Consider the following 15,215-nt stretch of genomic DNA (forward strand, 5'->3'; position numbering starts at 1 on the left):
TAAATTAAAAAATATATATATTAAAAAAAACATTTTCAAGCCACTGTAACATTACACCAACATTTAATTCAGTGATTCTTTTGTGTACCACTAGTGGGACAAGGACCACACATTGAGAGTCACTGCATTAGGGGATAGATGAGTAAATTGTATGTGTGACTTGTTTATGGAACAGTTGCGTGTACTCAAAATATTTAAGCCTGAATCTGCAGCTGAAGCACACGACGGTAAAATCAAGCAAGGTCATAGGCAGCTTTGTACCAGTTGTCGTCGCCGAGGGAGGGTGGGGGTCCTTCCGACGGAAGAGTTGGCACTCAGGGCATTTTCAATTTCTTGGTCCAACTGGTCCAGCTTCATCATCAGCAGGACCATCGAATCCAGACGGGCACAGTCTCGCTGAAACAACATTATTGCAAAGAGCAATAAGTAACATATGATACAATAAAATGCATTGATGTCGGCAACCATAGTGTATTTCACAGCACTCTTATGTACTGTACATGTAAAATTGAGTTCCATTACTAAAGTTAATTTAATTTGGAATGACTGAGAATGAATGGGGAAATGTGCTCACTTCACTAAAATTCCGATTTCATTTTTGAGCCATGTTGAGATTGGACGTAATGTCACAAAAGCATGTCATCCAAATAAACAAAAGAAAATATCTGCTGAGGAAAGGATGATTGCTACAATGTGCTAATGTACATCCCGGGTTCCCCAAATCAAAAACAATAATATGGAGGAAGAATTTTACTTATCGTGGCACATCCTTGTTTGGACAGCATATGTGCCAAAGAAAACAAATTCTAATTTGAGGATTACTCTGTAATCAACATTGCTGAAACTAAATGCAAGGTATACTGATTGGTTTGATTGTTTGGCCTTGTGCTTAACTTACATTAAGCCCAAATAATTCTTGACTTTAATAGCAAACTCTGCGTCATGGCATGATGGGCAAAGAGCTAACCGGCACTGTTCCGTGCTCCAATTCAATAGTGATTAAAAGTCTCACAGTGACCCCAGGTGGTGTTCCTCCAGTAAGGCAAGCCCTCCTATACAACTCTTGTCTTCTACAATCTTCAATATGATAAAGATTTGTTAGACATAAGTCAGACATGCTTTCATTTCTTTCCGATCGTCTCTCACAACGGTTGGGAACAACTTGCAGGCTGTGCCTCCTACCACGCGAAGACCCCAACAAACAAACAACATCACAAGACTGGCTCATTAGCACCAAACAAACCTTGTTAAAATCGCCTCAAACAGAACCCGTTAAAACACTTTAAGAGGGTGAGCTCATAGGACAACGAGACACTTGGATTGTATGTTGCTTGTATAGGCACGGCGGCATGGCAACATGTGAATGTGAGCCCAGTCTTCAGGTGCCACATCTGCACTCCAGGGTAACACATTACTTGGAAATCACATGAAATTATGGCGGAGAAGAAATACAAATCGTAAACATGTTTGAATGTGGTTGGAGTTTAATTAATGGATGGGTGCGGACGGAAGACAGCACTCACATGGGTTGAGTCATGACTAATGGTAACGTGTGTGTGTGTGTGTGTGTGAGAGAGAGTTATAAAGTAGGACTAATTCAACACGATAAGTAGCCAACGATACAATCCTACCTTTTCTCAGAACTTCAGTTACTCATGGATTTTCGCTCGTCGTGACAGGGTTCGATCCCTATCCCCAGTGAAAAGCGGGGAAAACTGTACGGAGGAACCAATCAATTTCAACTGCCCCAAAGGTCATCAAACTTGAAAACAGAGGAGGGAATTTTTCTGGAGGGAAATGCGCCGCAAAAACCACTCAAGAATTTGAAGGTTGAACCGTCATCTTGTGTGAACTCGTGCGAGGCGTCTACATATTCTGCAAGACTTCAGCAATTGCAAGATTTCCTCAATAGAGCTCAGTTCAGCCAGAATCAAAGCTTTTAACTCTTGCCTTTTTCTTTCTTTGTGCCCCATATAATGGTGCCCTGAGACAAAAGTTGCATTAGCTCCTTGACCCCTCTCATAATTCAAAACATTCATATCTCAAATCATCTTTCCCCATTGAAATGAATGGAAATTCGATTAATACGTTCCAGCCTCACCCCCCCACCCAAAAAAAATAATAAATAAAAAGTAAAACTACCACTCTAAAATAACATAATTAAATAGAATGTAAAGAATTAAGCAGTTTGTGCATCGTTATTTAATTCTGCAATCCAATTCATTGTGCTGCACCTGCTGGAGGCACTATAATACTACAGTTATGCAGACTGACAAACCACGAAGAATCGTACTTCTTCAGCTACTACTTACTGTAAGTGACTCAGTAGAATGCTGTACCAGTATTCATTTTCGCACAGTAAAAAAAAAAATATGCCTGTGAGTATTGTTATATTACCCGTTTAAATGTGTTGCACCACTGTTTGTCTTCAAATATGCTGCTTCTAAAACCACAACTTTCGATGCTAACAAATTATTAGGTCAGTGGCGTTTTGCATAGTTTGTTGGCACTGCGGCGTTTCCTGAGGCAAAGTTGTGGTTGTTTCAAATACACAACGTATAATTCTCCTGGTTTTATGTTTCGGGAAAAGGTCGACAAACAGCTTGAAACATCATTGACGATTAATTGTTCCTCTATTTTGCAAAGTGTCGCTTATTGTGAACTGAGCTGAGTTGACTGCCACCATACAACGCTCGTATCTCGAGTTTGCGCTCGCAAGTGAATCCATCCATCCATTTTCTGTACCGCTCATCCTCCAGTTTTAATGTATCCGTCATATGACTTTTTTTTTTTTTTTTTTTTTTTTTTTTTTTTTTTTAGTGGCCGAGTAGCCTGCCAATACCTGTTGACATTAGTTTGGCTCAGAACACACCACGGCATCGCGGGACATGCGTGTCTTGCGGGACATGCGTGTCTTAGCAAAATCTCTCACATTTGTCCATTCACTGACATTCCAGGCTGGTAGCGGCGCACATTGCCGTGTTCTGCCTCTTTAGCAGAGTATCACAATGAAACACTGTCACAGTAAAACAATGACATGTTCACGAGGCATCGCTGAATGAACAAACACATCTGACTGGAGACAGCAACAACAGCGACCACAAAACAGCAGAGTGAAAAACAAGTGTCGCGCAAGGTCTGTGTCATTTTATGGGGAGTTCTGGTGGTTTGGATGCTCCTTTTCTCTCCACCCGTTACATTCCTCTCCACTTCCTGTTTTTTTTTTTTTTTTTTTTTTTTTTTGATGCAAGACAGTTCCCACACTGAACTGCCGGGCACTTCCCTCCCCTTGTCCTTTATTTAAACTGCATTGTTTGAAAAAGTTTGCAAAATCAAATGCCAAACTATGATACACAGCGATGCACTAACACAAAGATGAGCGCTTTCTTGTGAAATGAGAACAGAAATTTCAGACCGACAGAAATATGGAGAAAAACAGCTCATTTATAGCCAAGTCGTCTGCTGCCAGATAGACGACCGTTGAGCCAGATCGGCCCTGAGGCTGGGATAAGGCCTTGTTGCTAAAACAAATAAACACAGTAACAAAGCCCGCTATCAAGTTAATCTAAAGTCATTATGCACACCAGATGGGTTTCATTTTACTAATTTGATCCACAACAGCATGATCCTCGTGGGATGTCATCATGAATTGAACATCTTGTGCTGAATTTTATGTCATCTATCATGAGATTCATCTGTTTAATCCACATTCTATTTAAAAGTGTTTCGTATTCACGGCTTTCATACTAAATGCATCCTCTTTTTGACAACAATAATACATAAGAGTGTGTTTGTATTTCTGACAAAAGTAATTCCTGGTAAAAAACCTCATGGCTTTAATCAGCATATGGTAGAACTATTCCCTCTGCCCGTGGATTTCTTTGCATTATTGTGGTTACCCAGCTCTTTTGGAGTGCCACGATCTTTAGTATTAAACCCCAATATTTAAAAGGTGCAAGATGGCTATGGTATTAATGTAGCACTGATTTAGCATGCACTCCAAAACCTGGCTGTGATCTCTGCTTCCTGGCAGCTGAAGGACTGATGTCATCCTTGCTGGTATGTAAGAGGAAAGCCAGATATTCTACATAGAAACCAATTTTGATACACTAAAATGTCTGAAATAACAGGGCACACATTCTTTTAAGTATACCGACAACCATAATGTCAAGTACTATCACTGTTCACATGGGTCACTCACTGAGCATCATAGCCTATTCCCAGTTTGTGACTCAAGGCAAACAAAACGGTGGTTGTCAGTATGACATTGCAGCATTTCCAGTGTGGACTGTAATGAGTACGTCGCCCAAAATATATATTAAAAGCACAGTGACGCAGTGTAACAAAAGATAGTACGACATTGCGTTCGAGATAAATGAGAAATACCCAGGTGTGCTGGCACCTATCCCAGCTGGCATCACTAAATTCATATATATTGTAGTCTTATACCACTTTCTTCATCTCCAGCTCAAATATATCCATTTAATGGATACAAATTTACTTGAACCTGGCCATTGCATTAATAACTTTGAATTTCACTATATCGAACGCAGACAAAATAACCTTTACAATGACAACTCAAGTAACTTAAGCATTTGCTATCTGCAAAATCATCAAACAGATGGCTGCACTCTCGGATCTTCATAGTTGACTTTCATTAAAATGAATAATTTCTATTCTACAGTTTGATTTGTTCCTTCAATTTAGCAATAATCATAATGTTTTCAATCTGAGGACTCCTAACAAAACTCAGCAGGGTATCCTTGGAGAAATACCTACTCGAGACAGGAATCTGCACACAAACAAATGGACAAACACGCGCAGATTAAAAGGTAATCTCGTGGGTGTAGGTAATAACTATGCTTACCCTATTAAGGAGAAAAACTGACATTTGTAATACATATTAACGAAGGGATTTTCATTACTCCTAAATCCATAGAAAATTACAATTTTAGGATTTTCAGGAGTCAGGAGTCATCATACAAATGTAACATATTCACAATAGGGTCAACAACATGCCGTAGTGTGCATTTTGAGACGTGATTCATTTATTTTTGTTGTTGTTGCCATTCTAAGTGCCAACTTTGAAGTACTTTTTATTTATTTCAATTAATATTTAAAAAAATCAGGCGGCCAAAAAAACATGCATGGTAGGTTAATTGAAGACACTAAATTGCCCGTAGGTGTGAATGTGAGTGCGAATGGTTGTTTGTTTATATGTGCCCTGCGATTGGATGGCGACCGGTTCAGGGTGTACCCCGCCTTTCGCCCGAAGATAGCTGGGATAGGCTCCAGCACGGCCGCGGCCCTAGTGAGGAGAAGCAGGACGGAAGATGAATGAATGAATTAACAAATAAAAAAATAAAAAAACATGGACAGCTTTTTCTTTGTAAACAGTGAGCTGAAATCCATCTTTGGCACTTTACAGTGGCCGCTGTGCAGACCACAGAGTGTAAATAACCTAGTGTACAATTATGCGAGAAGCTTAAACCTTTCACCCTGGCAAGAGGTTTAGCATTCAAATCTCTGTGTTCATAGTCTCCACTTACTTATAGGACCTTGTTTTGAAATGAGTCGTTGAGAAAGACAAACATATCCATCCAGCCATCCATTTTCTGAGCCGCTTATCCTCATAAGGGAGTGCTGGAGCTCACTCACATTCACACCTACAGGGCAATTTAGAGTTGTCAATTAACCTACCATGCATGTTTTTGGGATGTGGGAGGAAACCGGAGTGCCCGGAGAAAACCCACGCAGGAACGGGGAGAACATACAAACGCCACACAGGCGGGGCCGGGGATTGAACCCCGCTCCTCAGAACTGTGAGGCAGACGCTTTAACCAGTCTTCCGCCGTGCTGCGACAAACATATCAACACTGTAAAATAGTTTCACATACACACACACACACACACGCACACACACACACAGATATGTAAGCATGTGAGAGCGACGTCATTGTTTTCCGAGAACTTTGCCAAAGTGTGGGACAAAAATGATTCACTGGCTGTGTATGTCAGTTTCTTAAGAAAAACAAAGACAACTTTGTAAGTGTGGCGCATTAATCGCTAAACCACGAACAACCAGTAACTGTCTCACAAAGTTGCTTCTATAGCTACATATCTTCTACAATATCTTCATCCTTACCGTCTTCATGCGGACTTTCACCACTTCCTCCTCCTTCCGAACTCCAGACTCACGCTTCCCATCCAAAGCTGGGTTGACAGGATATGTGTGTGTAGAGGGAATACAGTCCCGCGTGGCGTTGTCGGTCTGCTCGGTTCTTGAGTTGGCCACTTGTGTGTGGCGTTCACGCTGACCATCTGCTACCGTAGAGCCAGGTGACTCACTGAGGCGACCAGAGGCTTGGTTGCCATGGAAACCCTCCGGCGAGAGCACATTGTTGACCTCTGCTGAGAGTTGAAGCAGGTTTTGGGGGTGTTTTTCAGTTGCTGTATATTCATCATCCTTCTGGCAGTGAAAAGTTTTGGTGATAGTCTCTGGAGCAGGTGCACAGCTACCACCTGCCTCAACCTGATTCACCGCTGGGACAGTTTCCAATGATGAAGACGTTTTATCAAAGTCTTTGTTTGGCTGACTAGCGGTCGTCATAGTCAAGTTGAGCTGTGCTTCTTGAATAATGGTTTTCGGTGTGCAGGCTTCTTCTGACTTCCCCGATCCTTCTTGTTGACATGTCATCTTACCATTGACTGAAAAACACTGCACTTTGACAGAAGTATCAGGTGAAGAGATTGGCCGCAACCTGACATCTTCAGATTTTTTGCTGCTTTCTGCACGTCTACTTTCCTCCCCGTGAGACATTTGGATTGCTCTTGTTTCAGAATCACGCTGCTCCGACAGTGTCTGGAAGGACATTTCACAACCAGCTCCAACAGCATCCTGCTTTGCTTCTCGAATGTCTCTGGAAAGATGCTCATGCCCTGATTTTTCATTTAGAGTTTCTGGGTTATTTAATCCATCCGGTTTGTCAGATGAATCTGTGGTCCAGGTTTCAATTGCTCCTTTGTCACATTTTCCTTCTCCCGCTGAGGTCACAATTGGCTCCACAGCTTTGTTAGCCAATGACATCACAAGAAGACTATCCATTTTACTGAGTGAACTGAGTACACCGACATCCAAGGTTATCTTTGTGCCAGCATGGCCAGGGAGGGCAATCACTTCCTCGACATCTGGGAGGTCATTCTGAGTTTCTTGTTGAGCAGCAGAGCACGACTTCAGTGTGGCCTCTGAGATTTCGGGAGGTCTGCTGTAGCTATCTGTATGTCCCTCCTTTGTTTGCCAATGATTTGGGAGTGTGCCAGGCTGTCCAGCAGCAGACTGTGACAGTGGAGGCCCATTGTTTGAAGAAATAGAGACGCATTGTCGCTCATCACGATAGATATGTGAAGTTTTAAAGACATCATCATTCTCGGTGCCAACTTCATTTTTACCATCGACAGTTTCCTGAGCGTTGTGGTCCGTTGCACAAAAAATAGTGCCACTGCTTTTGTCACTTTGTGAGATGCCGTCAAAATGATTTGCCGTTTTCAGGTGGTCTGTAACCCTTTGCGGCACAGGTAGACATTTGTGAGGGCTGCAAACTAACTTCTTTTCAAGTGGCGCTTCAACACCGTATGTTAGCTTTGCATGCTCCAAATGGATGTCGTCATGTACTCCAGAGGTGGTCACATCCGGCCTCTCAGCAAGCTCATCTGTGAGCAGTTGGTGGCAACCCTCCGGCATGGAGGCGCACCTTGTCCATCGGCCCTGCTTGGAGGCCCCTGAACCTCTCCAAATCCCCTCGCTGTCAACACCGTGGCAACAGATCAGGTCCAGATCATCGTAGCTATACTGCAATCCCGAGGGATGAGTCACATGATCCTCCCAACTTCTCTTGCGTATCGCCACCGGCATTATTGGTAGCCAGTGCTATTCCATAGGGCTGATTTTGACTGAGGATGAAAAAGAAGAATTGGATATGGATGTGAGAAGACCAATACGGAAACGTTACCAATCTTATGCATTGACAGCCATGTGACTGTTTTTCTGCGTTGATAATTTCCCTAACGAATAGGAACTCAGCCTGATGTTTATATAGTATAAACTGATATTTTCAAAACACCATTAGCATGCTTTTATTCCATTGGGTGACTGTGATATTGGACAGAGAATCAGCCACAAAACAGGTGATCAGAAAAAAAAAAAGATCAAACAGAATATATTTGCAGTGAACTTTCATCTTAATGAACAAAACAAAACAGATACACACTGCGCTTTAATGGTTAGACTGCAAAACTGCATGACAATTAATAGACATATTGTTTTGGGCAAGCAAACTGTCACCAACAATTTAAAAATCACACCTGAAAAATTACCAGATTTCTGACAGTCATTATGACCCCATTTCATCCTGCAAAATGACAGAATTAACAATTTTGAAAAATAAAATAAAAACGAATAATGGGTACAAAATAATATAATTTGACTAATGTCATTATATTAAGAGGTTGCTTTAAATTATGCAGTTTAAAAATAATGTCATAGTCCAACCATCCTATTACAGGTAGAAACAGTCATCTCAATTCACTTGAGTTTTTCCATCATAATATTACCTTTGTTTCCTTAGAAGTCGCGCAGGTGGGTACTGTCATATGCGTCCTGTGCGTGAAACTGCAGCGCTTATGAATCACGGGGGTTCAAAAAACAACTTCAATATGTCATTCAGCCCAACAATCAAGTGTCACCTGCATGGACCAAGTTTGTTTCTCCTTTTTCTTCTTGTGGTGAGCAATGACACTGGTTTATGACATAATTATAAAGCCATAAAGTCAACAGTAAAACATCTTGTGATAACCAACAAATTGGCTTCAGATCTGCTCCTAGTGGTGTCCGCCAGAAATATGTGGAAGTCGCCTGTTCATTCATCCACTGAGTGAAATTGGCACAATCTTAAGGAAATATGATTCCATATCTGTCTGAGAAGTTGTTGAGTGTCTTCACTTGAGGATACGGACTGGAGTCGGTAGCTTCCCCGCACCGCGGCCGGCGAGTTGAAGAACACCCCAAAGACAGACAGAAAGCCCGGGAGCAGTGGAAAGTCCAAAGACATCTTCCATCTTGATCACATTAGTGTTTTTGCTGACGCTGAATGCTGAGAGCTGGGTGGTGTGAGAGGGGTTGGGTTTGCCTTCCCCCACTCCTCCCCTCGTCTTCTCCATTCGATCCCTCTCTCATCAGGTCTCCTCCCCACTGATTTTGACAGGGAGCCTGAGTCACATCCCACCAGCTACCAACCCCCCAGCTTATAACTTGCACAACATACTGAATGCATTTATTTACTCCACCTCTCACATATGTCTTGCCGCTTTTTACAACTCTCCGTGCCATTTTAGAAACGTCTTCACACGTCTTCTTTTCTCACAAAACTACTATTTCCTTGCGTCAGTGAACCTGTTTGCCTTCTTATAGCGCCTTGCTGAGCAAAAAAAGGCTCTCGCCAATGGGTTTAATAATACACAGACTACCCTGTAAGAAACTGAGCACTGGGACAAGAAGATTGTACTGTTTTAGCAATTCTATCTAAGGCATGCTTTTACCCCAGTCATGTAACTACACAAGAATCCTTGGTAAAACACCCTGACACAATAATAAAACTGCAACGCGGCATAGCTCAACATAAAATAATCTGTATAAACAGATGGACACTATGAGGGATATTTCACATTTATCACTGGGTTTCAGTTGATTTGGCTTCAGAATTCTGAGAATGGACTTGCCAAAACTACAGATTTAGATGAGTATGAAACTGCATACAAAAACATTGTGTTTCATTTTACAGCAATCCAGCACTTTATCAACGTGGCTTAAGTATAGCTGATAATATACAAAGAAATACAAAGCCGGCTAATCATTGTGTGACACCTTTCGGTCTCTGTGTAGCGAGGCACAACAGCGGCACATTAGCGGCCTGAAACAGCTGTGGAACAGGCTGAAATCCCTTCTCTATAATCTTGTGTCACCCTAAAATGCATTGTTGCTGAATTTCACTTCAATTGTGACCACATTTAGCAAGATCATACAACACGCAGAAAACAATGGGAACAATATGCAAAACTGGAATGAAACACTCTGCGACTATGCCTGCAAGCTTGGCCTTTTCACCTGGGGGTCATCCAGATGTGAGGCGGAGGATCTTTTTTTTCAGGGGTGTCTTGCTGGGAAACGGTCGCTCTCGACTCTTAAGGGACACAGATGGTCGTACTTAAAGGAAAAGATCCAAGTTCAACAAGAATTCTCTGTCGTATGTCCCATGATGTGCTCTGCGGTAATGCAAAGTGTAGTGTAACGAAATACAGATCTGGTTGGCCACAGTGGCTTCAGCGTGGATACGGCTGCCGAATGAAGTGTACAGGCCGACACGGACCGTGACTCGGGCTATCCACTCATTACTGCCTGTAGACATCGAACTCCAGCTCTATAATTTAAAAACCCAAAGCCTCCCTCCGCCATTCCAGACCCCCTTGCGCGGCCACATGGTGAGAAGTTCACGTCATACTCTGGTGCATCAGTGACATTCTGCAAACAAGAATTCAACCAGCAACATGTAAGAGACAACGTGAGCAACGGATGTGTGGTGGGGAGTGAGCTGCAACAGTGGTGAAGCATCAAGGTGCAGCTAAGACCAGTTACTGCTCTTTATTGGATTGTGGGAGACTTCGACAGGGGGCCATCGGTAGTGTAGTTGCTCACATTGCTGACATTCAGGAAATTTACATGGGATCAATTCCCTGTGATTGCATAGCAACCAACGGTCGGGGTAGTTCCCCTTATACCCTACTGCCCCTTCTCCACCGCATTGTTTCTACTGGGCTCGAATGACTATTTACACTTTTCCATTGACAAAATCAGGTAATACCAGGTACTATTTCTAGTACCCGATACCATCTGGATGACATAACCACTGCAGGTGGCTCATTGGTGGAATAGCTTAGTCATCATTATAACATTTGAAGATGCACAGCTAGAGATGCAAACAATAAACGTGCGCTACAGTGAGCTGTGTCTCATCTTTGGACACTGCAGTATTATAATCCAGAGTCTCCAATTTTCTGCAGCGGCCCATTTTACTGCAGACCTCAGTCTCCACGGACACATGTCGAGAAGTAAATGCCCTCGTTGCCCTTCTTTGACATGGGTTTCAGTTTCCTGCGGTTCTATTAAAATATGGACAACTGACCGCCAAAAATGAGGTCGAATCGAGCTGGTAGTGTGCAGTGGAACAGCAGGATGAGTCAGCTGGGATCAGGCTCCTGTGACCATAAACAGGATAAGCAGTGTAAAACCTGACTACATTTGCAAATACCATCCATTTTTGGAGCCAACCATCGAGTTTGCTCATGTAGCTTTAATGTTACGCTCCCGGACAGCGAACCATCATCGGATTGGCCGGCTCTCTGAGATCTTTGAGACGGTACCTGGTGAGCTTGGAGCAAATGGCTGCATGAAAACACCCACGATGACAAACTGACATCAGATCACCATAACAGACTGCAATGTTATTTTTCTTTTTAGGAATCCTGTTTAGGGAAACGTGTTGGTTTGTTTTTGTATTTTTACTTTGAAGACTAATGTGCGGTGCGGTTGAGTTATTGAAGTGCTATACTGAGAAACGTAACACATTTTAGGTAGATGTAATTTGCATGGACAGGTCTTTTTCAATTGCACATGGGGAAGCACCATTGGTCACAAACGTTAAAAATGACCCACTTATGAATGTGATTCACACCATAATCCCTCACTGTTCAAACCCTTGGCTTCTTAAATGGAGCAGTGACGCCCCAAAGGAAGCAGTCTCACATTCCTAACCACTTTAGTTTATTATTGGAAAAATACGTCACTAAATTACTGGCATTGAAAAACGTTTGGCAGAAGGGGAAAGTAGGTGACACTAGAGTCCTCCCCGAACCAGTCTACTGGAGTTGCAAGAGATCTACGAGAAGACGTTGCGACCTTCATTTCAAATGTCTTCTTGCTGGTCATTGAAAAAACACTTTTTAAAATCGGTTATTATAACATATAATGTAATGTTTCAGTCAAGTTGTAGTATTCATCTGGTGTACCAAATGGGTGAAGACTTCTGTCTTCATTTCCCAATAATGCACAACAGAGAAAAATGGCAAGCCATCACTCGTCGGCTGTGGCTCAGAGCAGAAGACTACAAAGTGTGTGGAGTATGCAACAAATGAGCATACAAGAAATCATTGCAGGCGGAACCCTAGGGGGCCTTGGCCTGTAACCACGGTTTATGTGCAATTTACCGTGGGAACAGGAAGTACAAGTTATTGAGGGTACTGACCATAATAATCTCCAGGCTAAAATAATTTATCTAGTCTTTTGTGTGTGTGTGTGTGTGTGTGTGCGTGTGTGTGTGTCTGTTTGTGTGTGTGTGTCTGTGTGTGTGTTTCTGTGTGTGTGGGCGTGTGCGTGGTGTTTGGTTAGATGTACTTGTGTCATCGAGGGCAAAAAGTTATATGACAGTGGAAAAAAAGACTAATACTACATCACGGTTCCCTGTGTGGCATCTGGTCTGTTCTCTCGTACATCCTGTACTTCACCCAAAGTCAGGAAAGTCTCATGCACATTTGGTCTTGTATACAGTGTACACGATTGTCTTCGTTACACGTGACTCACACAGCAGAAGAGCGTCAGCTTGGAATGTGCACGGATGATGTGTGCTTTTACAGAAAGGTCAAAACTGATTCACACGGGTACACTGAAAACAAGAATAATGTTTTAAACACAACAAAATCGTTCATCCAATAGGCTTCAAACCAATCACGTCTTGGATGTAATCACGAAGCTGGCATTCTGTGAGTCCTTTTTTTGGACTCCTCGTCCTGTATCTCCTTGTCCTGCCATTTACGAGGGCCCATCTATCCTTGAGCTCAGTGGGCCAGAATTGATGTGGAACATTCACAATTTTCCCCCTCGCACCCACCAAAGATTAGGCCAAACATGTGCTGTGCTGGCTTGGACTCTTCCACGAGAGAGCCAGGAAAATGCGATGTCCTCCGACACTGTTGCCAAAGCGTTTGTGTACTGTTACTTTCGAGTCCCAAAAAGTCAGGAGATGAGTGGCGTCATTATGTTCGTTGCCAACTGCGTCCTCCCAACACCTGCTCTCATTCTCTCATGTAATGCTCATCAGGTGCTGAGGTCCTGCGTGATTTAATTACACCTGTTAGTGCTTCCATGCTCCAAATATACAAAAGCACCATTCTGGGACGACGCTCAATCTCTGATTTATTTGAATTTTGAGAGAATTGGAAAGGAACTTTCCCTTATAAAATTGGAAAGCGATTTTTATATCTATTTGAAACAAGGTTCTAAACTTCCCTCCACGTTAAAAAGAAGTTCGAACCACTGTGTTGTGACCTTGAAAGATGCGAACTCACCATTAATCAAATGATCCTGATGCAGTGAAACTGCTTAGGAAGGAGATAGGCAAAGCAGAGTGGTGAGTGTGATCAGATTCTTTGATTTTAATGATCTTGTATCCTATGTGGGACAAAAAAAATAAAATAAAAAAATGCTCCCAATCTGTAAAATAGGAGTAAAGGGGACGAAAGGAATATCTTTGAGGGGACCACTCCAGCGAAAAGACATTGTACCCCTAAAATTACAATACTGTACGAAACTGTTTGAAAGTGAACTATAGTCAACCGCCTCTCTGAGAAAATAAAAGAGGCCCTTATTTCTAGGAAACATTGAGCACATTCCAGGAGCATTTATGTGATGAGACATCCGCTTGAAGTCGTGATCTTCTTGAAGTAGTGATTGCATGTTGTAAAAAAAAAAAAAAAAAAAAAGGGAGTTGTGTGTGGGTAATTTCGATTTAGAGGTCTGAAGAATTGAACACAGAACCCAAAAGCAAGGGGGAAAACAAAGACAGCATTTTGTCTTGCCTTACAGAATAGTGTCCATCCGGCAAACGCAAAGAATGAGGACATTGTTCTTCATCAGCAGGTTTATGTTTACCTACCGCTGGACAGTCCTTGCAGCAGTCTGTCACTAATCAAATCAGGGCAATAGACAGGTTGCGATAACAACGCAGGGGCAGCAGGAGGCGCCAAACTCTAATTCCTGTAAATAGACGGGGGTGGGGGGGGGGGGGGAATCCTTTATTTGAAAAAAAGAAAACAAAATTAATTCATTCAACCATTCATTCATTCATTCAGTGAGAAACTTGTGGGCCGTTGTGTGTAGGAGAAGAGTCGAAAACACAGACAACATGCTTGCTTGACCCTGTCCCTGATCACAATATACTACGAGATCACCTTGAAACGCGTATCTGTATTACAGGCCCAGCACGTTCTTGGTTTAGATCTTATCTCTCAGATAGGACACACCATGTCATTCATGGTAATGTGACCTCTGAGTTTTATAATGTCACTTGTGGAGTCCTGCAGGAAACAGTACTTGGCCCCCTTTTGTTCAGTCAGCAAAAACATCTTGGCGTTATATTTGACTCAACTCTCTTCTTTCAAAAGCAAATTAAGAATATTACCCCCCCCCGGGATGCCCTACCTGCGGATATTAAGACTTATTTCTACACTTTGGCATTCAGTTAAAGTACATGTAGGCCTGTTTTACTGCCACTGTTCCTATCTCCCCCCCCTCCCTAAGTGATGTTGACTGAATCTGAGGCTGTTGCGGTTTGGGTTCTGGATCGACCAACTGGGACAAGATCTGAGGCGGACTAATTTCCCGAGAGTCATTGTTGGCATGGGAAATTCTGCTCTGACTGAGATCCTGAGGCAGAACCACTGAAGGGGTCTACCCTGTGGCGCTTTATATGGACTCTTATGCCATCGTAATGAACATTGGACAACACCAGAATATGTGATAAATGTTGCCCATGCGCCATTTGAGTCTATTTTGTGATTAAGGGATGTACAAACAAATTTGACTGGACGAACTGTTTTTGGTTTGTGAACGGTCTTTGTACGGACAAACGGAAGGATCTATGTGTATGCTTCTACTGATGCTGCGTGACGATCATTTACTCCGTCAATAACGCATTGCTGTAGGCTGAAAACTAGTTTTCTGGTCCATGGTGTAAAGTTTGGTTGACTGTTAACATCCTCTGTATGAATGGTATTGACATTCTGAGCAAAAAATATACCAACAAACATTTCAAATAATCTTTCTACAGACA

The 15,215-nt window shown here is 42.5% G+C and overlaps 1 protein-coding gene across 1 annotated transcript in view; it reads right to left on the reverse strand.

Annotated features, from left to right (window-relative positions):
* The window catches only part of dlc1 (DLC1 Rho GTPase activating protein), a 96,655-nt gene extending 87,535 nt beyond the window's left edge, over positions 1 to 9,120 (reverse strand). Inside the window, exons 1-3 of the mRNA XM_061680572.1 lie at positions 8,611 to 9,120; positions 6,146 to 7,950; positions 262 to 396 (exon numbers count right to left, since the gene is read on the reverse strand). Of these exons, the coding sequence (XP_061536556.1) occupies positions 262 to 396; positions 6,146 to 7,912 (1,902 nt within the window). The 5' untranslated portion in view covers positions 7,913 to 7,950; positions 8,611 to 9,120. The remainder of the gene's footprint in view (positions 1 to 261; positions 397 to 6,145; positions 7,951 to 8,610) is intronic.
* Positions 9,121 to 15,215: the final 6,095 nt, after the last annotated feature.

This window comes from Phycodurus eques, chromosome 6, assembly GCF_024500275.1.
Source record: "Phycodurus eques isolate BA_2022a chromosome 6, UOR_Pequ_1.1, whole genome shotgun sequence".
NCBI lineage: Eukaryota > Metazoa > Chordata > Actinopteri > Syngnathiformes > Syngnathidae > Phycodurus > Phycodurus eques.